Here is a 24313-nt window from a genome sequence, read left to right on the forward strand (position 1 = left end):
AAGGTTTTTAGGAATAAGGGGATCCCAGGGTTTGCGGGGAGTGCAGGAGGCACTTCTGGAGGCACTTCAGGAGTGCAGCTTCTGGGCCATGAAACGGTGACCCGTTCCATGGCCCAGAAGCTGGGGTGGAGGGAAGACCACTGGAAAGGACACACAGAGGGAAACACCGGCCTTGACCTCTGAACTATCCGTGATCAGCTTGAGCCCATCACAGTGGAACACGGCACTCCAAAGGCGGTGTAATTTCATTGAGTAAAGAACTTGAACTGCCTCCTCTATGTCGTCCCATTATTGCCGGCGCTCCCATCATCGCGTCCCTGCGCCTTAGGCGTCTACTACTCCAAACATCCTCCCTGGGGCCTAGCTCTACTTGTGGAGAGCTACATCATCTGAGCTGCGTTGTCATCCACCCCAGAGAAGACCTCCCGCAGCGGCGGCTAATACCTGGCCGCACACCACAGGTGGCGTCACGAAAACTACAACTCCCATCATCCCATCATCCCAATCCCCGTCTTTATTGACACTGCCGGGGTCACGAAACCGGGCCAGGCCACTGTGACATCCTGAATCGACACCGGCCCGGTGACGAGTAACCTCCGAGACCCCGTGGGCGCGTCAATTACCTCTTGGATCACATGTTGTGAGAGACCTATCACAGTTACTACCTGCCTTTTTAAGATGGAGAAGCCTGTCTTCCCATGCCGACGATAGCTTCAACTACACCAGACAGTATGCTGTTGAATCAAAGTGCTGCTGGTGATTGTAGTACTTTGTGCGTGGAGTTGTGATTGTAGTACTTTGTGCGTGGTGTTGTTGTGGAGTTCTCTCGTTGTCTTGTTGTTTCCTCCTTGCTTTTATAGTCCTCTATATCACTTGTTGTCTAATACCTCTGTGTGAGTGTGCTATGTGATTAAGTTTTGAGTTTCCCCTGTTTGTCCTTATCTGGGGGTTCTACCACTCCCGTCCCCGCTCGCCCCTGGGGTATTAGACCAGGGCTGTTCAGGAGCAGGGCAAGGAACGTGGCACAGACATCATCACCATTAGACATATCTCTGGGATCAGGGACAGCTACGGCCCCCCTAGCCTGAGGGCCAGTCGAGGAGCCACGGTGTACTGTTATCCCCTCAGATTTCATGACACAAGTATGCAGAGACAGCTATTAGATACTGATTAAGACCACCCAATTGACCATTAAGTTCTCAAGGAGCAGAGATTCAAATGAACAAAATACTAGACAAGGCTCCTGCACGTCTGTGAAACTTGATTTGATCACGGACCCCAATGTACAGACTGTCCACTGATCTCACGACCCAAACTCAACAGCCTCATACAGTGAGGAAAATAAGTATTTGATACACTGCCAATTTTTCAACTTTCCCCACCTGCAAAGAATGGAGTGGTATGTCAATTTTATCGTAGCTAAACTTCAACTATGACAGACAGAATAAAAAAAAACAGAAAATCACATTGTATAATATTTAAATAATTAATTTGCATTTTATTGCGTGAAATAAGTATTTGATCACCTACCAACCAGCAAGAATTCTGGCTCTCACAGACCTGTTATCTTTTCTTTAAGAATCGCCAACTCTGCACTCATCTGTATTAATTGCACTTGTGTGAACTCGTTACCTGTTTAAAAACTCCTGTCCACACATTCACTCAAAACTCCAAGCTCTCCATCATGGCCAAGACCAAAGAGCTGTTTAAGGACACCTGAGACAAAATTGTAGACCTTCACAAGGCTGGGATAGGTTACAGGACAATAGGCAAGCAGCTTGGTGAGAAGGCAACAACTCTGGTGTAATTTTTAAAAGATGAAAGAAATACAAGATGACTGTCAATCTTATTCGGTCTGGGGCTCCATGCAAGATCTTGCCTCATGGGGCAAGGATGATACTGAAAAAGGTCAGGAATCGGCCCAGAACTACATGGCAGGATCTGGTCACTAAAATTAAGAGAGCTGGAACCACAGTCGTAACGATTACCATTGGTAACATACTACGCTGTCATGGATTCAAATCCTGCAGGGCACGCAAGGTCCCTCTACTCACATCAGTACCTGTCCAGACCCGTTTGAAATTCACCAATGACCATCTGGATTAACCAGAGGAGGCATGGGAGAGGGTCATGTGGTCAGATGAGACAAAAATAGAACTTTTTGGTATCAACTCCACTCGCCGTGTTTTGAGGAAGGAAAAGGATGAATACAACCCCAAGAAAACCGTCCCAACCGTGAAGCATGGGGGTGGAAACATCATACTTTGGGGGAGCTTTTCTGCAAAGTGGGCAGACGCACTGTATAAAAGTAAGGATAGATGGGATCATGTATCACGAGATTTTAGCCAACAACTTCCTTCAAGAGCAGTGAAGATGGGTCTTGGCTGGGTCTTCCAGCATGACAATGACCTGAAACACACAGCCAGGGCAACTAAGAAGTGGCTCTGTAAGATGCAGTTCAAGGTCCTGGAGTGGCCTAGCCAGTCTCCAGACCTGAACCCTATAGAAAATCTTTGGAGGGAGCTGAAACTCAATGTTGCCCAGTCACAGCACTGCAACTTGAAAGATCTGAAGAAGATCTGTATGGAGGAGTGTGACAGAATCCTTGCTGCAGTGTGTGCAAACCTGGGCAAGAACTACAGGAAACATCTGACCTCTGTAACTGTAGGTTTCTACCAAATATTAAGTTCTGTTTTTCTATTGTATCAAATACTTATTTTATGCAATAAAATGTGAATTAGTTATTTAAAAATCATACAATGAGATTTTCTGGATTTTTTTTTTTCTGTCACAGTCGAAGTATACCTATGATATGATAAAAATTACAGACATCTCCATTCTTTGTAGGTGGGAAAACTTGGAAAATCGTCAGTGTATCAAATACTTATTTTTCCCACTCAAGCATGTGGAGGAATCCTCCTAAATCCAGCTCACCATGTGCACTTGATGGTGCACGGAAAATCTCCAGCCAAGAGGTTAGCACAAAAATTCAGCAATCCGGCACAGCATCTTCATAAAAAAACGAATTTTATTGATCCATTAAAATCCAATACAACAGATTTATTGGATTTTAATGGATCAATAAAATTTGTTTTTTTTATAAAGATGCTGTGCCGGATTCCTCATTTTTCCCACTGTATATGCCTGTGAGGCTGTCACGTTTGGGTTGAGAGATTTGGGGATAGTCTGTGCAATGCTGTCCGTGCTCGGACCACGTTTCACAGATGTCTGCCGGAGCCCTAAGGCTATGTGCCCACGGGACAACGTACCCGAGGATTTTTTGCAGGTTTGTCTGCAGGTTTCCCGCAACTGCTCCCCGGCATCCGCAACTATCCATTGCTGCGGTTTTCTAGCATTTTGGTTGCAGTAAACCTGCAGGACAAGTGTGGTCATACCTGTGTAATTCACGCCCTGTATCTGCGGGAATTCCACAGATATTTCCGCATGAATAATTGACATACAGTTACGTGCGGCTGCGGGAAATCCGCAGCATATTCCGCAGCCGCACATACCGCAGCATTGATACAGCACTCCCCAAATCCCATAGGATAACATGGGGAGTGTCTGTACTTGCTTAAACCTTCAGATTTATCTGGAAAATCCAGATAAATCCGCAGGTTTTCCATGGCAAAATCCGCGGGTACATAGTCCCGTGGGCACATAGCCTTATACTGAATCTTTATGTAGAAAACGTTATATCAATTTGTTCAGATCATCCTTCTGTATAACATGATGCCGGTAGATTAGACTACTTCTTCTTCAATAAGATAGGTTCCCTTAATAAAAAATAAAAACACAAAAAAAAACATAAAAAAATAAAGATAAAATCACCTTTTTCTGGATTCAAGTTTCTCATAGAAAGAATGTCAAAGAAAACAGAAGGTTTAAGTATAGCCCTGAAATCAAAGCACGGCTCATTTAAAGGGAATCTGTCACCAGGATTTTGCTCCCCCATGTGAGAGCAGCATGATGTAGAGACCGAGACCCTGATTCCAGTGATGTGTCACTTACTGAACTGTTTGCTGTCATTTTGATAAAATCAGTGTTGTGTTTTCTCTGCTGCAGATCTATCAGTTATACAGAGCTCACGAATATGCTGGACTACCTGCAGCACGCCAAATAGTCCTCTAATGATAATCTGTTGCTGATTAATCAGTGATGTTATAAAAGGTACAATAAGCAGCCCAGTAAGTGACACATCACTGGAATCATGATCTCTGTGTCTACATTATGCTGCTCTCAGATTAGTTGGCAAAAACCTGGTGACAGATTCAATTTAAAAGGAATTGGTCAGCAAGTTTTTGCTATGTAATCTGACAGCAGCATGACTTAGGTACAGAGACTCTGATTACAGTAATGTGTCACTTAGTTTACTGGATGCAGAAGTTCTGATAGAGTCACAATTTTCTCTGGTGTAGACCTTGCAGCGCTCAGTTGTTCAGCTGTGTATAACCCGCCCACATGACTTATTGGCAGCAGTGCACAATGTATAATCACCAAAAGCTGCAAACAGTGGTGGGAGCATGGTTGGACTAACAGGCCCGAGACACCTAGTCCTGTAATGATAATCTCCTATTGATTAAACACTGATTGTAATGAAATAGCAAAAAAAAGGCCAGTGAGTGATTCATCACTATAATCAGGGTCTCTTCCCCGACATCATATTTGCAATTAGATTACATAGCAAAAATCTGCTGCCAGATTCCATTTTCTACATGGTATTTCTTTTTTTTGTGTTTTTATCAATATGCTTTTTACTATCTGGTGAGCACTTTATCTTTATCAGTGTGGTGTCCGCCTTCTATATTATTACATATGTAATGCATATTACTATGTATTACATATTACTATGTCCACATCTTCAGAGGACTCCTAACAGTACCCATGGAGCACCATTGACTAATAATGTTGTGCTATGGTATTCAAAAGAATTATCAACAAAAGCTGTAAATAGAGATTATGTGGATTATAGAGACCTTCTTTAATGGAGTTACTTGGCAATGCTTATGTAAGTGTTGCAAAATCCTCGCAATTAACCTTTTATTCCTTGAGCACGGAGCCTATTCTCACTAGTCAATGATCAAGAATGTAAATCCATGCGAGTTGGGCAGTTTTCCATTTCTACCCATCAAGATTACAAAATCTATTTATACAAGGCCCTTTTTAAAATGAAAAAATAAATAAATCGCTTTTTTACAATTCTTACGTATGCTTTTACTGTTAACAATACAAGAAGGAGATTGTTTTATTGCATTTTCTTTATTGCCAACACATGAATAGTAAAACAGACAAACAGGAGTTTAGACGCAATCCTTTAAAAAGAAATTCCGTGCTATGAGAGAAAGACATCAGCGTGTGACCGCAGATGAGGACATCTCTGTGCATTAGTCAGGACTTAAGATCAATTCTTACTCTGGCAATAGTAATTAGAAAGCAATGCGTTGAAAGATTTTTCTGAAAAATCGTCATTTAGAGGAAAATCTAAAATTTGAGCGGCAGCAGGAGATTAATTTATGTTTTCTTTCTTTAGCACTTTAACCCATTAAAGGTGCTCCCAATTTATGTACAGTATTTGAAACTTTTACTTTTCTTCTATTTCTTTCCAGAGCAATAACTTTTTTTTTTACTTCACTGTTAATATAGACCTTATGAAGTCTTTCTTTTTGGGAAGTGGGATGTAATTTAGAATGTTATAGACTATAATATGATAATATAATGGAATATAAATTATGATATTATACATACTATATATATATATATATATATATATATATATATATAGTATAGTATATACTGTGCATATATATATACATAGATATATATATATATATACATATATTACATAAAATATACATAATATATAAATATATATATATTTATTTTTATATATATATATATATATATATATATATATATATAACTAATAAATTTGAAATAAAATCCATACTTTTTTGGGGGGGGCAGGGGAGGTTTGTTTTCTTTCTCTGTCGGTGGAGCTGTGGGAGGATTAGGTTGAGGGTTCAAAAGTGCTCCCTCCCTCTTCTCCGCAGCTGTGACCCGACCTCAAGATCACATGACCCTCGGCTCACACCTGCAGCAGAAGGTCATTAGCATATCGCTTCCATTGCTCTCTCATCAGAATCTATGCGCAGGAGGAACTACCCTAAGGCCAGAGTCACACTTGCGTATGACTCGGCGAGTCTCACATCGGGATCACCCGGGGCGGCCGCACACTCTCGGACAGTAGCGGGTTAACTGCATAGAAATACATGCAGCTGAGAAGCTCCTGTCCGAGAGTGTGCGGCCGCCCCAGGTGATCCCGATGTGAGACTCGCCGAGTCATATGCAAGTGTGACTCTGGCCTAAGGGTCTGTGCGCAAGTTGTGTATTTCCATGCGTTTACACAGCGTTTTAAACTGCAGCGTAAACACATACGTTCTGCGTCCCCAGCAAAGTCTATGAGAATTAAGCAAATTTCAAGCGCACGTTGTGTTTTGGACCCCAAATTTTTGACAGAATTGATGTGTTCTAAAAAGCAACATGTCACTTCTTTGGTGCGTTTTGGATGCTTTTCCCTGTCTGTCTATAGGAGAGCAAGCATCCAGAACGCATGAATTCTGCATTCAAAATGCAATCAAAATGCATCCAAAACACTGCGCTTTATTTGTCACGCCAGGACGCAACGTGCACACATACCCTTAGGCTTTTTTTCTGCATGTCAAGCTGTAATTTTCATTGGTACCATTTTGGAGTGTATACAATATTTTGATCATTTTTATTCCATTTTTTGTGGAAGTTATGGCAACCTAAAAATGACAATTTAGGCTTCCATTTTTTTCTCTTTGCGACATTTGCTTAATGAATGAAATAATTTCATTTTTGATAGATCAGAGTGTTATGGAACAATGTGATACTGAATATGCATCAGGTTTTTTTTTTATTATTTCTTTATTTTTTGTATGGGGAAAAGTGGAGGGATTCAATCTATCATAGTTTTTTTTTTAATTATTTATTCTATTTAATTTATTTTTAAGTCATTGTTTGACACTTGAACTTTTATTTATTTATTTTACTCATTGTATAGCTCCATTAATTCCATAGCACTTTAGAGACCTCATCATCACTGTCCCCATTGGGGCTCACAATCTATTTTCCCTATTAGTATGTCTTTGCAGTGTAGGAGGAAACCAAAGAACCCGGAGGAAACCCCCGCAAACGTGGGGAGAACATACAAACTCCTTGCAGATGTCCATGGTGGGATCTGAACCCACGACTCCAACACTACAAAGGAACAGTGCTAACCACTGAGCCACTGTACTGAACTTAAAATTATTTATTTGCTTGTGCAGTATACTTTAATACCTTAGTATATAGTAATATCTTCTATAAAATGTCATGACAGCTGAACCAAATGTGGGCTTTCAAAAGATCTTCACTTGCATTGGGAACCAATCAACACCTTGCGATCGTGTCACGGAATGGCGATCAGTGCGCAAACAGACGCTCGGCCGCCTCGATGATTTGGCAGTGGCATTTCAGTGGTTAAACAGCAGTGATCAGATCTAACTTTGATCGCTGCTGTTGGAAGCAGTTTCCGTTTGTAGAACATCACCAATGCCATGATGTAAGAGTACATCCTTGAGCAGGAAGGGGTTAATAAATAATTATATAGTTATTATTATTAATAAAGAATTTCATTTTATAAATAAACCTATGGGGGTATTAACGATCTGATTGGCTGCAGTGGTCAGGTTATACCTTCCAAAGTCAAAAAAGTGGTGGGGGACACAGGCACTGGTGGGTGCACCCAACGGGGGGCTGGTAGTTAAGTATCTTTTTATTTATTTTTTTTATTTAAAATAACTAAACAGCAGTTTAGAATAAAGGTATGTTCACACTACATTTTCTTCCATGTTTGGAGTAGGCCGGCAGCTAAAAACACCAGAAAAATCAATCATGGAATTCACAAAAGAATCTTACTTTTTCTATTCATTTCTATAGAAATTTAAACAAAAGAAGCCTCAAGGTCTTTTTTGAGTGTTTTGAATTTTGGCTTTAAAAATGCTAGCTTTTAATATACCTTGCTGATTGGATTTCATATTTATTTTTAGAAAAACACCAGTAATTAGATGCTGAAAAATCTTAACAAAAACTGCTCAAATAATGTTAATAAAGCATTTCGGCAGATGACCAAAAACAGGTAACAAGAAAATGCTTCAGGAGAACAAAATAATGAAAAACCACAAGAGATCGTCTTAGCCTATGTGCGCATACTGAGGTTTTTTGCAGAAATTTTCTGCACCAAAAAACGCACCTTGTGGCAACTAAAAAACGCATGTGGTTTTTTGGTCCTTATTTTGGTGCGTTTTTGTGAAATCAATGCCTGGAAGGGCTTAGAAACGTAGGAAAAATACACACCAAGAATTGACATGCTGCTTCTTTTTTTCTTCACCCAAAACTGCAAGGATTCTCAATATGATTGCTGGCATATGGGTAGACATCCAGATTTGGGCCACAAACTGCACCAAAAAAAGCTTCAAAAACTGCACCGTGCGCACAAGGCCTAAGACTGAAAATAATGGTTGTTTTTAACTATTGGAAAAAAAAAGCAGTGTGAACATATTCTAAGGTAGCATAAAAGATACAGGAATCCCAGAAGTCCTGTAATGAAAATAGATTTTGTATATATTTGGAAGAGGGTTTCTTTTCCTTGTAAAAAAAAATAGCTTTTTTTTAAGAATTTGCTGTAAAAGGGACTCTGTCCGCAGAGAATGACTGTTCAAACCAAGCACAGGCGCTCGGTGCATCAGGGCAGGACCAAACATTTCAGAGAACCTTCCCACCTACTTGTCGTTGTGTCCGTAAAAATGGTTGGTTGTCTGCAATTTTTTTTATGAAGTTTCCACAAGAAATAAAAAATCAATTTGACAACCCTGTTTGTAAGAAGGTTGGACTGGCTTATCATAGTTACTACCCCTTTGTTCTTAAAGGGATTCTGTCAGCAGGTTTTTGCTGTGTAAGCAGTAGACTGCATGGGTTAACACAGAGAATTCAGGGATGTCTGTCTTGTCACAGTCCAATCTGTTGTTAATTACCCTTCTCATTGCCCAGACTACAAAGTCACGCGCAAGGCAGTCAATGTCAACACCTCAATGTCAATGTACAATCTCTATAGTGAGCCTGGTGTGGGCGGGGACAACTCTCTCAGCTCTGCAACATTGCTAAATCTAAAAATTCCGATTGTGTCAGAACGGCTGCAGACAGTAATCTAAGTGATACATTATTGGATTCGGGATCTCTTTGTTTACATCTTGTTGCTCTTAGAAGAGGCAGTGAAAACTTGCTGACAGATTCCCTTTAATATTAGACATATAGCTACATTACTCCATTATATAAAATATAAAGATGGCTGCCTTTGCCTGGATTTACTGACACATTCCAGAGAAACTGACCAATCATTTGCTACAGGTTTCATAATTTGTAAGAAATGTTTCATCTCTCCTTCTCCTTTCAAATTAACTGAATTCTGCAAAGTGTTTAAAAAATGTGAAGTGGCCTTTTTTTGCCTGACAATGTACTTTCCAGAATATAGCACGATTATTCTCTGTAGGAGGTCCCTAGGTATCATTGACATGACAATCACATATTCATGAACATTTTTAGAAATGCAAAACCTGTAGGAATCTAATCTGTTTTAACTATATGATAGCAGCTGGGGCAATCCTCAGCTACCGTACCCTGTATTTCACCAACTACCCCCCAAACAAATCTCATTTAGAGGCAATAAGAGGGCAGAAATCCAAGAAATTTGGTAGTAGACTTTGATAAATGTAGTGATTTTGTATCTCCTCATCAGCACACATTGCTACCTATTAAAAAGAAAAATCAAATATACTTCTATATCAGCATTTACAACGTTTTAAAGTTTGTGCTTTATGAATTAATGGTAATTAACAAAAATTACAAAAACATGAGATAACTATTGACATTTTGGATGAATCTAATTTTGAAGTTTTAGGCTGCTTTCACACGTTTTTTTAACATGCGTCATGAACATTTTTTCAACGCAAAAATGGATCCAGTGCAAATGCGTTTTCATTTCAATGCATTTGCAATGGACTCGCGTCAACATGCGTTCACCTGCGTTTGCGTGTGTTATAGTAAGGATCCAGCGACTTGCAGTTTTTTAATTTTTTTCAAAAACGCTACTTGTAGCGTTTTTGAGCTGCATCCAAATACTGTTTTTCACTGGATCCTGACTATACTGCACGCAAACGCATGTGAACGCTGGCGTGCTGATAGACAGGATCCTGGTTGCTCTACTGAGCATGCCCAGAAACCAGCCTGGCGTGATCAATCTCTCTCTCCCCCTCTCTCTCTCCCCCTCCCTCTCTCCCCCTCCCTCTCTCTCTCTCTCTCTCCCCCCCTCTCTCTCTCCCCCGCCTGAGAACGGCGGACGCTCATAACCAAAATAAATATCGGGTATCCAAGCAAAGCGCTTCGCTTAGTTACCCGATGTTTACCTTGGTTACGTGTGCAGGGAGCAGGCAGCCCGGCTCCTAGCAGCTACGGACGCTCGTAACCAAGGTAAATATCGGGTATCCATGCAAAGCACTTCACTTAGTTACCCGATGTTTACCTTGGTTACCAGCGTCTGCAGTTGTCAGATACCGGCTCCCAGTCTATCATGTTCAGTTCCCCTCACTCCCGATCACATGACTTCAATGCCCGCCCATAAACTGCAAGTGAAAGGATCCTGCAAAATAACACATGCGTTTGCATGTTTTTCTTTGTAAAAACAGGATCCACTTTTACAGCAAAAAAAGTTCATGACGCATGTTAAAATAATGTAGTGTGAAAGCAGCCTAACTCTCAAGGGCATCTGGGCAGGCGCTGCACTCACCAGCTCTGTTGTATTTCGCCACCCACCACTGGCCTCCAGTAATTGATTGACAGGTCACTCATCAGTGTGTCCCCCGCACAGGCAGCGTTATTGCCCGGGTTTGTGTCATCAGAAGAATTGGCGCCTGCACAGCAAGCTCCTCATGACATTGTAAGACTGATGTACCAGCTGGTGTAATGTCATTAGATGCTCCATGCGCAGGTGCCATCATTGCCTGGGTTCTTGGCGGGTCCCAGTCTCCCTGAGTGACTGGGCTGTGGGTAAAGTTTCACTGCTCATCACAGCTCAGCATTGCTCCTACTTGTGGCTCTCTGCAGTAAAGGAGAGAGCACACGAGATACTGGGCTGTGATGAGTAGTGCCACTCCGCCCACAGCCCAGTCACTCAGGGAGATTGGGGCCCGCCTTGGTGATGTAGGGTCAACTGGAAGATGACGTGAGATCACCAGATCTCAAAGGTCAAGGAGACCGGGGGTCAAGTGATGGGGATGAGTGGACCGCAATAGCGCCACTCAGAGGCAGAATGTACTACACAACGTATTTGAGAAAAGTCTTCCCTATGAGTCTTACAGCGATGTGGCCACTAATGCTGAGTAGTGAACCACCCCTTTAAAGAAGCTTAAAGAGAACCTTTCAACAGGAATATGCATGTTAAAATAGAGGTATGGCCATAATGGCTGTTATACTGATTTAATAGTAATAATTATCCTACTGATTTGAATGAGAGGTGGATGTGCAGTACTCAACCGCCCCACTATCAGAAGATGGAGCAGCTTCAGAACTGAGCATTTCCGGCAGCCTGATGTTGGCACTGAGAACAGCTCATTGGTAGGAGTGCAGGGTGTCGGACCCCAGCCGATCAGACATTGATGAACTATCCAAAAAATAGGCTATCAATGTTAAAGTAGTGGACAGCCCCATTAAGCCTACATTACCATTTATTGTGCATTTGTGGTGCAGCTCCTCCTGTGTGGTCAATAAATGTATTGCAATAACCGTATGCAAATCTGAGTAGCATGTAATAAAATCAAAAGTGCTGAACATATTAATAAATAGGTAGAAGAGAAATACGGCAAATTACGTGCTGGTGCAGGGATAGGATCCCACTCCGTGTCAATATATAAGAAGAATTCGGCATTCAAAAGGCAGTGGAAAATGAATCGTACTGCTCATCAGCACAACAAGCGCCTTTACTTTCGCCATCCTGCCTGACTCTCTTCCGCTATGTTGGTTTGATAAAGGACAGAATAGACCAAAACGTCATCCTTGACATTTCAGCCATAAATTAAACATTCATTTTCTACTGCCTCTTGAGTGCTGGATCTTCTTACATATTAATAAATAGTTTTGTGGGAATTAATTGAGTATAATTTGTAATTTTTGAATTTTTATTCTCATTTAGGAGTCCACAATCCGGTCTAGCTTAGTGAGTGACAGCCTTATTTTGTACAACTGTGCACATAGAGACTTTTAATCACCAGATGCACAAAGAGCAGAAGTTTAAATAAAAAATACGTTACATTGAATCTTTTCCAACAAAACTATATATCAATCCGATTAGCTTTTCTTGTTGTATTACATGCTGCTTACAGACAGGACTGTATTATTATATTATTAATATCTACTGTGATTGCATTCTCTCTTCTCAGCTCTATTCTCACAGCAATGTCAGGTATTCACACTATGCATGACATGACAGCACTGTGAGATAAGTTACACATACAGAGCTCTGAATCTACTTCAGGTACCATGACATTATTCTCCAATACTTGGTATAGCTGTAGAAAGGTTAAATGTAATGACATGGAGTGCAGCTGTCCTCCACCTACACTTGTGTTGTCAGTAAGGGTTGGCGGTGAGATCTGTGTGACATGGTTAGAAATATCAGTCTTACCACATCACACTGAGAAAGCTGCTTCTAAGATTTCTGGGGGAGTTTTTTGCTTTTCCCCTGTATGATGCCACCTACCTTTGATTGGGCTACATTATACAGGGGAAAAGTAAAAGCCCCAGGGAATAACCTGTGGTAATGCACCCTTGGTTGAAGGGGAAATCAGCGCCTACATTTGACAAGATAATATTTCAGAAACAGAGATGAGAAATAAAAAATAACAGCTACATTTTATGAGGAGCCAGTTTCGGGTGTAAAAAGTTATGAAAGGATGATCTTTAAATCTACCAGAAAAGGCTGGTGGATTGCAGCTAAAGGATCCTACATGCTATTAACTTCAAGGGTTCACTTACTTATTAAGTCTGCACTGTGGATGTTGAGTCGATGTGCTCAATTAAAGACATGAACACTACAATCATTTGTTATTAGTTCAATTAGATGGTATCTGTCTTTACTATAACATTTTATGATCAATTCCGAATTATTAGTGATTCCAAAACGTTCACTTATTTTATATTGCACCTTTAAGGTTTCACATATTTTATATGATGCATAGGTCACTTTTGATGGTAGTTTATTTTTAATTTTATTTTGATCTTTACGTGTTTAGTACTTTTTTAGTTCCACATACCTGTTGTAATTTCCTAAACTGGAATATTTTCTTTCTCTTTTTTTTTCTCAGTAGAAAAAAAAACTGACTGCAATGTTTGCATTGTGGATTTGGTGTATGCCCCGGTAGATCTCATGGCGCGCACGTCAAAAATATCTATAAGCCACCCATTCAATGCATGAAGGCCAAAACTGTGTTCTTTTAGCCTCTGTGACACCAGTATACATGGAATAAACGTTTTGTTTTTGTGTATGGTATAATCGACTCTGCTACTCAGTACAGAGGTATCCAGTACAAAAAAAAATACATCGCAGTAGGGGAGCTGTCAGGCGACATATGCTACTCTATGTCTATGCGGAGGCATAAATTAGGGGTATATGTCAGAAAATCTTTCTGATGTATACCTCCAGCATGTACTGTTAATGACATTTGATTGCCCATTTATTTCTTTAATGGAGATATTTATAAATAACAGTACTGCTATATTATGCAGGTTACTCAATATGTGGAAACGAAAATAACTGAAGATCGAAAAACAAGCTAAAATCTTCTCCTGAATGTAAGTAGGACATGGCCAGAATATGAAGACTGATCATTTTTGTTGTATCGTAGATGGATTTGACTCAAAATGTATGTGGAGGAAACATCAGTTGCTTCATATTAAAGCTGCTATCTGGGGCTGCACGTATTTTCTTTTCATATGGGGCTAAGAACTTATAGGCACATAACTGCTAATTTCTTGCCTGTTCTGCCCAGTGCTGACTTCTGCCGGCCCAGTGCTGACTTCTGCCGGCTCAGAGCGGTCATGGACCTCTCCTACTGGTGTTTCTGCAGCTTCCGTGTGTGTTACGTTGACAGAGCAGCTTCTTCTCTTCTGCTCTGTCGATAGGGCATCAGTGCCGATGTCATGCTGACCCACAGCTGGCTACCTGCTGGCTAACTGGAGCCGACTGTCAAACAGCATGATGTCAGTAGTGACACCCCATCAACAGGTCAGAAGATAAGAGGAAAAGCAGCTTTGCTGACATGAGATCAAATGACACAGCAAAATGCTGGCAAGAGCAGTCTGTGATCTCTCTGAGCCAGCAAAGATTGTCACCGGGCAGGACAGATAGGTAGTTGGTAACTATATGCCTGTAAGTTCTTAGCGCCATTTAAAAAAAGAATAAGCAAAGAACTTACAGGCAGATAGTTACCAACTACCTACCTGCCCGGTGACAATCTCTGCCAGCTCAGAGCGGTCACGGACCACTCCTGCCAGCGTTTTTGCTGTTTCATTTAATTTCATGTCAACAAAGCAGCTTTTCTTCCTCTGCGCTGCTCTGTTGACAGGGCATTACTGCTAACGTCATGCTGTTGGACAGTCAGCTCCCCGTAATTAGGCACCAGGGAGCCATCTGTCAGTCAGATGACATCGACAGTGATGTCCTGTCAACAGAGTAGAAGAGAAGAAGCTGCTCTGTCAACGTAACATCATTGGAAGCAGCAGGACAGCTCTGTGGCGGGCAGAGATCGGCACCGGGTAGAAGTGGCAGGTAGATGGCAACTATCTGCCTGTAAGTTCTTAGCAAAGTCCTTGATAACCCCTTCAATATACAGCACTCATTTTACTTTTGAAAAAACAGTCAGATGATAACATTATCAAGAAAAACATAAAATGCAAAGTAAAGAAATATCTAAAAAGTGTCATGCATTTCATTATTACTACTAAAAATCCAGGTAATTCAGTGTTTAATAGAGAGGATAAATGTGATGAAAACTGTTTTATGCACACTGACTCCTGTGGAGTCGTGTATGGGCCATCTTCTTTTGCGGTAAATAAAGTGTTTTATGCCAGAGGTTACTACTGTAAATATGAGTATCAGCGGCAGTAACATATTGAACAGGACTTCTTCAGATTATCATGAAGTTATGTATATACAATACAGCATTATTGATGAATTATTAAACGGTAACAATCTATAATATGGACCTGCAAAAACAGCTGTGCTGTGATACTGACGGTGGAATTAATGAATACATCTCATCAAGAAAAGCAAGCAAACCAAATGTTCAAATCCAATCAAACTAAAAAAATAAAAAAAGCATTGCCTCCAATACAAAACAGAGCACGATACTACAATTAAGGCACTCACACACAAAAAAATATATATATAAAAAAAATCACAATACTATACTTTCAACAGTATTAAAACTGACAGAAATATTCTGAAATCTGGAAGCAGGTCATACTTTCATCAATCAACATTGTATAATCTCAAGTTTTCCTCCACCAACGTAGACAAGTGTACACTATATGAGGCCCAACAATTATCCCATGTGGTGTGAACTGTTGATCCAAAATAGTTTTACAGTGCAGATGCGTTACAAAATTGTAAAATACAAATGTCAATACAGCAACTGTGGTTTAATGATACAAAATGTAGAAATGCCGCTAAGAACTGCTAAGAGTGTGAAAAGTTAGGCTCGAAATTTGCATTTCCTTGAGTAACAAAAAATGGCAGAAAAAAAAGGTCCCATAAAATGACCAGAAGAGTGAAAACAGATGATAACATGTCAGTCCCACTACTATAACTGCTATATGCTGAAAATCAGGAGAACCCTGATACTATACTGGCTGAAATCCAACTCAGTGATATTGATGTTAGCGCAAGTGACAAGCCCAAAAATGATTTACAGATCTTAGGGACAGCTTGAACCAGTCTGTACTCCTCGTCTTCAATAAAGAAAAATATCCCAGCATGACTGGCTCAATCTTTCCTCAAGATCTGGTATGACTCTCGAAGGTGTAGAAACTGGGTCAGTATGGCAGCTTTTTTTTTGTGTCTGTGTTTGGTCCCCACCACCTATGGAAGGCATTGATAATTCTAAGAGCTGATTATCTGTCCTGACCAGGTCTCATGCTTTGTGTGAGGAGAAAGATGGGTCAAGATGACTTCCACAGCTTGAAATTTCTGGTTCTTGGGTGGGATGGGGCACATCTTGTATGTTACTTCATCACCTTCCACGGGCACATATTCCCCCTCAATGCTGTAATAAGTGAAAAAAAAAATAAGAATTGAGTGATAGACAAAAAATGTAATTCCAATCCTATTACAATTACAAAACAGACCTGCAATTCTGGAAACATTGTGCAATCACATTATTATTATTATTATTATTATTATTATTATTATTATTATTAATTATCATTATTATTATTTTTATTCTTTATTTAAAATAATCTTAAATGTCCTGACAGTCTAATGTAAAAAAAGCAGCATACTGTAGAAAGGTTTTAAGGTTCTAAGAATTAATCGTTTATGTGTCATATCTACATGCAAACAGAACATATTTCTAAATATGTTAATATATTTAGAAATATATTCTGATATAACAATTCTGAATTCTGATAGCAATAAGGGTTTTTTTTTTACTACAAGAAAAAAAGGATTGATATTTTTTTTAATTACATTTTTGTTTTTCTGAGGGCTATTACTTGGGCATTTCATATGTATCAAAATCAGTCTGCAAAAAAATCCTTCCATGTAAACATGCCCATAGGCTTTAACACCTTCACCCCCAGGTGATTTTTTTATTTCTGGTTTTTCCTCCCTTTTTTTCCAAGAACCATAACATTTTTATTTTTCAGTTTCTACAGCCATATGAAGGCTTGTTTCTTTGTGCGACAAGTTGTACTTTTGAATTACATAATTTATTCTGCCCTATATTGTACTGGAGAACGGGAAAAATAAATTCTAAGTGTGGTGAAATTGTAAAACAAAGTGCAATTCTATGATAGTTTTTTTGTTTTTTTATTTATCAAGTTAATTATATGGTAAAACTGACATGTTTGTATGATTCCCCAGGTCAGTACGAGTTCGTAGATACCAAACATGTATAGATTTATCTAAGTGGTGAAAAAAATTCAGAATTGCGTTTTTGTCGCCATTTTCAGCAATCCGTAGCATTCTCAATTTTCAGGAACTGGGGCTCAGTGATGGCTTATTTTTTGCGTCTTGAGCTGACGTTTTTAATTATACCATTTTTGTGTAGATGTGATGTTTTGATCACCTGTTATTCCATTTGCAGCAACCAAAAAACGTACTTCTGACGTTTTGTTTTTTCTCTCACTAGGCCCTTTACCAATCAGATTAGATGATATTATATTTTGATAGATTGGGTATTTCTGAACCCGGCAATACCAAATATGTGTATTTTTTACTACGGTTATTGTTTTATTTTCAATGGAGCAAAAGGGGGGAGATTTCCAATCCACCCAAACCTGTTAGCTGCATATGTCTACTGATCAGATCAGCAGACATGTGCAGAGAATAATGCAGGCTTGCCGCATCAGACTTCATGAAAGGGACAGATACCGCCTACAACGTATATATACGTCATTTGGTCGTGAAGTGGTTACATATTCTTTCTGAAAACAAAAATAGAATTTACTCTACTTTTTTAATAGCAAAATATGTATAAATATTATTTCTGACAATATTATTTTACTTTTTTTTAAACTTTCAAACGCCTTGAATTTTTGCATATATTGCATCAGAAACCTAATGCAACTGCGACGTGGTCATCATACAGTGGCATGTAAAACTTTGGGCACATCTGGTCAAAATTACTGTTATTGTGATCATTTGAAGATGAAATGATCTCTAAAAGTCATAAAGTTACAGATGACACATTTCCTTTGTATATTTTAAAAATTACAAAAAGGAAAATGGGTTGATTCAAATGCTTGGGCACTTTTGGAGATTTGTGTGCTCAAATAACTTTGATGACCAAGGTTTCAGACCTTAGACTGTTAGGGTTATGGTATGTTCACTATCATCATTCGGAAAAGCCAGGTGATGCAAATTTTACAGCTTTATAAAAACCCAGCCTCCTCTAACTTTGTTCCAAAAACAGCATCCATGGGTTCTTCTAATCAGCTGCCTAGCACTCTGAAAATGAAAATGGTGTAGGTTCACAAAGCAGGAAAAGGCTATAAGAAGATAGCAAAGCGTTGGATTTTCAAGTTGCCCTTTCCTCAGCTCGAAATATAATTAAGAAATGGCAGTTACCAGTAACAGTGGAGGTCAAGATAAGGTCTGGAAGACCAAGCAAAATTTCTGTGAGAACTGCTCGTAGGATTGCTAGAGATGCAAATCAGAACCCCCTGCTTGACTGCAAAAGATCTTCAAAAAGATTTAACAGACTCTGGAGTTGTGGTACATTGTTCTAATGTTCAGAGACACTTGCACAAATATGACCTTCATGGAAGAGTCATCAGAAGAAAACCTCTCTTCACCATAAAATTCAGCATTAGAAGTAAGCAAGAGAATATCTAAGCAAGCCTGATGCATTTTAGTAATGTATGGAGAAAAAAGGGCACGGAATTTCAGGAAAAGAATATCTCGCCAACCATTCAGCATAGGGCTAAATCTATCATGTTTTGGGATTGTGATGCAGCCACTGGCATGGAGAATGTTTCACGGGTAGAGGGAAGAATGGATTCAATGAAATTTCAACAAATTCTTGCAAACATAACACCATCTGTAAAAAAGCTGAAGTTGAAAAAAGAATGGCTTCTACAAATGGATAATGATGTCAAAATCAGCAATAGACTACCTAAAAAGGCGAAAGCTGAAGGTTTTATAATGGCCCTCACAGTCCCCTGATCTGAACATCATTGCAAATTGTGGCAATACCTCAAAAGAGCGGTGCATGCAAGACGAGCCAGGAATCTCACAGAACTGGAAGACTTTTCCAAGGAAGAATGGATAAACATTCCTGAAACAGGAATTGAAAGACCATTGTCTAGCTAGAAAAAGCATTTACAAGTTGAGATAATTGCCAAAGGGGGTGTTAGTAAGTACTAACTATGCAGGGTGCCCCATACTTTTGCATCAGCCCATTTTTTTAATTAATTTAAAAATGTAAAAAGGTGTATATATGTAGCGCCCCACGGGGCCTCAGGGGTTACTCATCACTGGGCCAGTGGTTTTGTGGGGTTGCTGTGACTGACCTGACCCGGCTCCATGGCCCCATCGGCTACATGTAAAGGACAAACGAACGCGTGTCCGGTGTAAAGGGGGATGGAAGGAGGGCGAAGAGTCCCTGGAGAGCGTCACCGGTTGCAATGGTGACTGAGGTCTCGGCCGCCGACCCCTCCTGTGGCTTTTCCTCTCCCATGGGCGGTGTAGGATGGGAATGGGGGATGCTTTGCAGCGCCACCCGTGGTATGCTGCCAGGGACTAGTCGCCGCTGCAAGGTATTGCTCTCCTCTGGGGCTGATGTTAACGCAGCAAAGATAGTCCAGCTCCCCACAGGTGGAGCGAGCCCCAGGGAGGATGAGGACAATGGGAACGGTTGATGGCACCGAAGCGCGGGGCGGCATTGCCGGCAATGACAAGGACCACACAGGGGGCTGCGGTTCAAAGTTCTGTTTACTCACAGTTCTTAAAGCTCTCTGGAGGTGCTACTTTTTGCCGCCATGGATGGACTCCTGGGTGATTCAGAGCCAATCACTGGTGTCTGTGGAAATGTGTGAGATCTTCCTCCTTGGGCCGACTCACAGCTCCCCGTGACCTGAAGCAACTTGGGGACTCCGCTGTCTGTGTTAAGTGTCCCATCCCGTATGCAGGTGACGCAGGTCCTCGCCGTGGGGCCTGGCTGTAAACCCAACCCCGGATCCTATATGTCACTGTGCTCCAGAAAACTGGGTGGTGGGCGATGGGACATGAAACCCCAACCTCTGCAGATTTGTTAGAGTCCGTGAAGGTGTCCCCAACCGAGGGTTCTGCACCCTGACTGGGCTGGCACTGTGGAAGTGGCTAAGCTCCCCCCAGCTACCATGTCTCCTGTGTCTCACCATCTCCACCGGTCGCCTCTGTCTCTAGTCCTCTTCCAATCTGGCCGATCATAGCAATAGAAGTTCTGTGAAGCACTCTCAATAATAGTAGCCATGGTACTACAAGTGCCATGATGTTATGGCACTCTCTCCTTCTCGAGATAGCTCCTAGGCATGTATCCAGGGTGGTCCCCCTGAGGGGAGTCGGGTGTAACGCTCCCCCCAGGGGACCTGTTCTCTCTTCGTTGTCTCAGACTGTTCTGTGACTAAAGTGAAACTGTCGGTGTGTTTCTTAGGCTGCTTTCGCACATCCGGTAGGTGCAGAGCCGGCCAGTCCGGCTCTAAAACCTATGCAACGGATGCGGCGAAAAAGCCGCATCCTTTGCATAAGTTTTTTAAATGCGGCCCGTCCGGTTTTTGCCGCTTGCGGCATGCTACTGAGCATGCGCAGTGGCAAAAACTGCATGCAGTTTTTGACGCATCCAGCGTTCATAGGCATGCATTGAAAAATGCACCGCATCGGCCGGATGCGGCGCGATGCGGTTTTGTTGCCGCACAAAAAAATGTACCAGGCAACGTTCCATCCGGCCGCCACATCGGCTAAATCTGCCGCAGCGGCAAAAACCGGATGGACCGCAAGCCCATGCGGCACAATGCGGCACTAATTAAAGTCTATGCAGGAAAAACGCAACCGGCAGCAAAAAAAAAAACGGTTGCGTTTTTCCTGCAAAGTGCCGGATAGTGCCGCACAGGAAAAACCGGAGGTGTGAAAGCAGCCTTACTCACTGAGAGCAACCCCCACTTCAGCAATGACTCAGCAGTGCTGGGGAATTACCCATTGCTCTGGTGCCCACTTGCAGTCTGACTTCCTGTATGTGGTGACTCATGCTAGATGTTCTATGTAAGTGGCAGAAATCAGTGATTAACCTCTTCTCACCAGGAAGAGAATTACAGCTTAAACCAGATGCAATTTCCTGATGGGACTGAGCCTCTGGGGCGTCACATACACAGTATATATACAGTGCCTTGCGAAAGTATTCGTCTCCCTTGAATTTTTCAACCTTTTCCCACATTTCAGGCTTCAAACACAAAGATAACAATTTTAATGTTATGGTGAGGAATCAACAACAAGTGGGACACAATTGTGAAGTTGAATGAAAGTTATTGCTTATTTTAAACTTTTTAAAAAAATAAATAACTGAAAATTGTGGCGTGCAATATTATTCGTCTCCGTTAAGTTAATTCTTTGTAGCGCCACCTTTTGCTGCGATTACAGCTGCAAGTCACTTAGGGTATGTCTCTATCAGTTTTGCACATCGAGAGACTGAAATTCTTGCCCGTTCTTCCTTTGCAAACAGCTGGAGCTGAGTGAGGTTGGATGGAGAGCGTTTGTGAACAGCAGTTTTCACCTCTTTCCACAGATTTTCGATTGGATTCAGGTCTGGACTTTGACTTGGCCATTCTAACACCTGGATACGTATATGTGTGAACCATTCCATTGTAGATTTTGCTTTATGTTTGGGATCATTGCCTTGTTGGAAGACAAATCTCCATCCCAGTCTCAGGTCTTTTGAAGACTCCATGTCAGAGTGTCGGGATTTCCAGTTTTCTTTTGAAGGATCTTGCCCTTTGTTAACATGGAGTTTTCTGTTCTGTTGCCCTACTTCCTGTTCATCTGTTTAAAAGCCTGCCCCTAAGCTTAGTCTAGTTGCCTGAGTATACTTCTTCCTGTGTACTCCTGCCCTGCTGCTCTCATCTCCTGATTGCTGTTTGGATCCGGTTGAAACACCTGACACCAGCTCTGGGCTTCACCTCTCATCCAACTGTGCTCGGACTCTGTCTGCCGTCTCTGGTCGGCACTTCTGCCCGGTCCCTTCCGTTCATATCCACCCTAGGACTCACATCACGTACGGACATTTTTTGGACTATAACTGTTGCCCTTTTGTGTCCCGGCTGCTGTGCATTTGGGCCTTCTGGGGTGATTGCCGGACAGCCCCTGTATAGGGGTTCGCTTCTGGCGGTCTCCCTGGGGGAGTCCAGTGCGCGGTCCCGGGAATTCCCCTTTGCTCAGAACCCGGCAGGTATTTACTGTGTTTATGTTCCACTGTGTATATTCTGTTCTGTGTACATATTGCGGTTACATATTACTGTATATATTCTGTTCTGTTTACATATTGCGGTTACATATTATAAAACGTCTTTTGCACCAAGAACTCGTCTCTGGTTGTCATTGCCCTAACGCAATCGAAATCCTCAGTACATACAATAGTATTGCACTCCAACAGGTTTTCTTACAGAATGGTCCTGTATTTGGCTCCATCCATCTTCCCATCAATTTTAACCATCTTCCCTGTCCCTGCTGAAGAAAAGCAGGCCCAAACCATGAAGCTGCCACCACCATGTTTGACAGTGGGGATGGTGGTTTAGGGTGATGAGATGTATTGCTTTTAACACCAAATATATCGTTTGGCATTGTGCCCAAATAGTTTGATTTTAGTTTCATCTGACCAGAGCACCTTCTTCCACATGTTTGGTGTCTCCCAGGTGGCTTGTGGCAAACTTTAAAGGACACTTTTTATGGATATCTTTGAGAAATGGCTTTCTCCTTGCCACTCTTCCATAAAGGCCAGATTTAAGCAGTGTACGACTGATTGTTGTCCTATGGACAGACTCTCCCACCTCAGCTGTAGATCTCTGCAGTTCATCCAGAGTGATCATGGGCCTCTTGGCTGCATCTCTGATCAGTCTTCTCCTTCTTTGAGATGAAAGTTTGGATGGACGGCCGGGTCTTGGTAGATTTGCAGTGGTATGATATTCCTTCCATTTCAATATGATCGCTTGCACAGTGCTCATTGGGATGTTTAAAGTTTTTTAAATCTATTTGTAACCAAATTCAGCTTTTAACTTCTCCACAACAGAATCACAGACCTGCCTGTTCTGTTCCTTGGTCTTCATGATGCTATCTGCGCTTTAAACAGAACACTGAGGCTATCACAGAGCAGGTGCATTTATACGGAGACTTGATTACACACAGGGGATTATATTTATCATCATCAGTCATTTAGGACAACATTGGATCATTCAGAGATCCTCAATGAACTTCTGGAGTGAGTTTGCTGCACTGAAAGTAAAGGGGCCGAATAATATTGCACGCTTCACTTTTCAGTTATTTATTTTTTAAAAAAGTTCAAAATAAGCAATAAATTTCATTCAACTTCACAATTGTGTCCCACAAGTTGTTGATTCTTCACCATAACATTAACATATATATATATATATATATATATATATATATATATATATACATATATATATATATATATATATATATACACATATATATATATATATTGTGAGGTAGCGTGGTCGGCTGCGCAGCAGAAGACACGGGATCCAGGCACCAAGGTTCACAGCACACGGTTTAATATCCAAACAAAAGTCCACAACAGTACACATGTGCCTTTCCGGCAGAGAACTCAGGGAGTTGTGTTCACTCCCTCACACCCGGCCCCACGCCCATCTTCCTGTTTCCTTTTAACCCTGTAGGGAAAAAGCATTAACCCCGGAGTGGGGTTACTTTCTATCATGGAGTGAGCACAACCGGGGCGAGACGTACCGGTCGTCATAGATAATCCCGGTCACAGTCTCACATACCCCCCCCCCTCAGTTCAAGCGAGCGGGGTTGAACTCCTGCCATCAAACACGGGCCGCGGGACAAGGCATCGGCGTTGCCCTGCAACCTACCGGCCCGGTGTTCAACCGTAAACCGGAAGTTCTGCAGAGAAAGGAACCACCGGGTAACCCGGGCATTCCGTTCCTTGGCGGACCTCATCCAGACCAGCGGAGAGTGATCAGTCACCAAGCGAAACTGCCGTCCCAGCAGGTAACAGCGTAGGGACTCCAAGGCCCACTTGATCGCGAGGCACTCCTTCTCCACTACGCTATAATTCCGCTCGGGAGGGGTGAGCTTCCTACTTAGGAAGGTGACGGGGTGTTCCTCCCCCTGAACTACCTGAGACAACACTGCCCCTAGGCCGACCTCCGAGGCATCAGTCTGTACTATGAACTCCTTCCGGAAATCAGGGTT

The 24313-nt window shown here is 41.5% G+C and overlaps 1 protein-coding gene across 3 annotated transcripts in view; it reads right to left on the reverse strand.

Annotated features, from left to right (window-relative positions):
- Window positions 1-10422: 10422 nt before the first annotated feature.
- The window catches only part of CSDC2 (cold shock domain containing C2), a 65152-nt gene continuing 51261 nt past the window's right edge, over window positions 10423-24313 (reverse strand). For all 3 annotated transcript variants that reach the window (XM_075321870.1, XM_075321871.1, XM_075321872.1), the window contains exon 4: window positions 10423-16433. In XM_075321870.1, the coding sequence (XP_075177985.1) occupies window positions 16271-16433 (163 nt within the window). In that variant the 3' untranslated portion in view covers window positions 10423-16270. The remainder of the gene's footprint in view (window positions 16434-24313) is intronic.

Source organism: Anomaloglossus baeobatrachus, chromosome 8 (genome assembly GCF_048569485.1).
Source record: "Anomaloglossus baeobatrachus isolate aAnoBae1 chromosome 8, aAnoBae1.hap1, whole genome shotgun sequence".
NCBI classification, from domain to species: Eukaryota; Metazoa; Chordata; class Amphibia; order Anura; family Aromobatidae; genus Anomaloglossus; species Anomaloglossus baeobatrachus.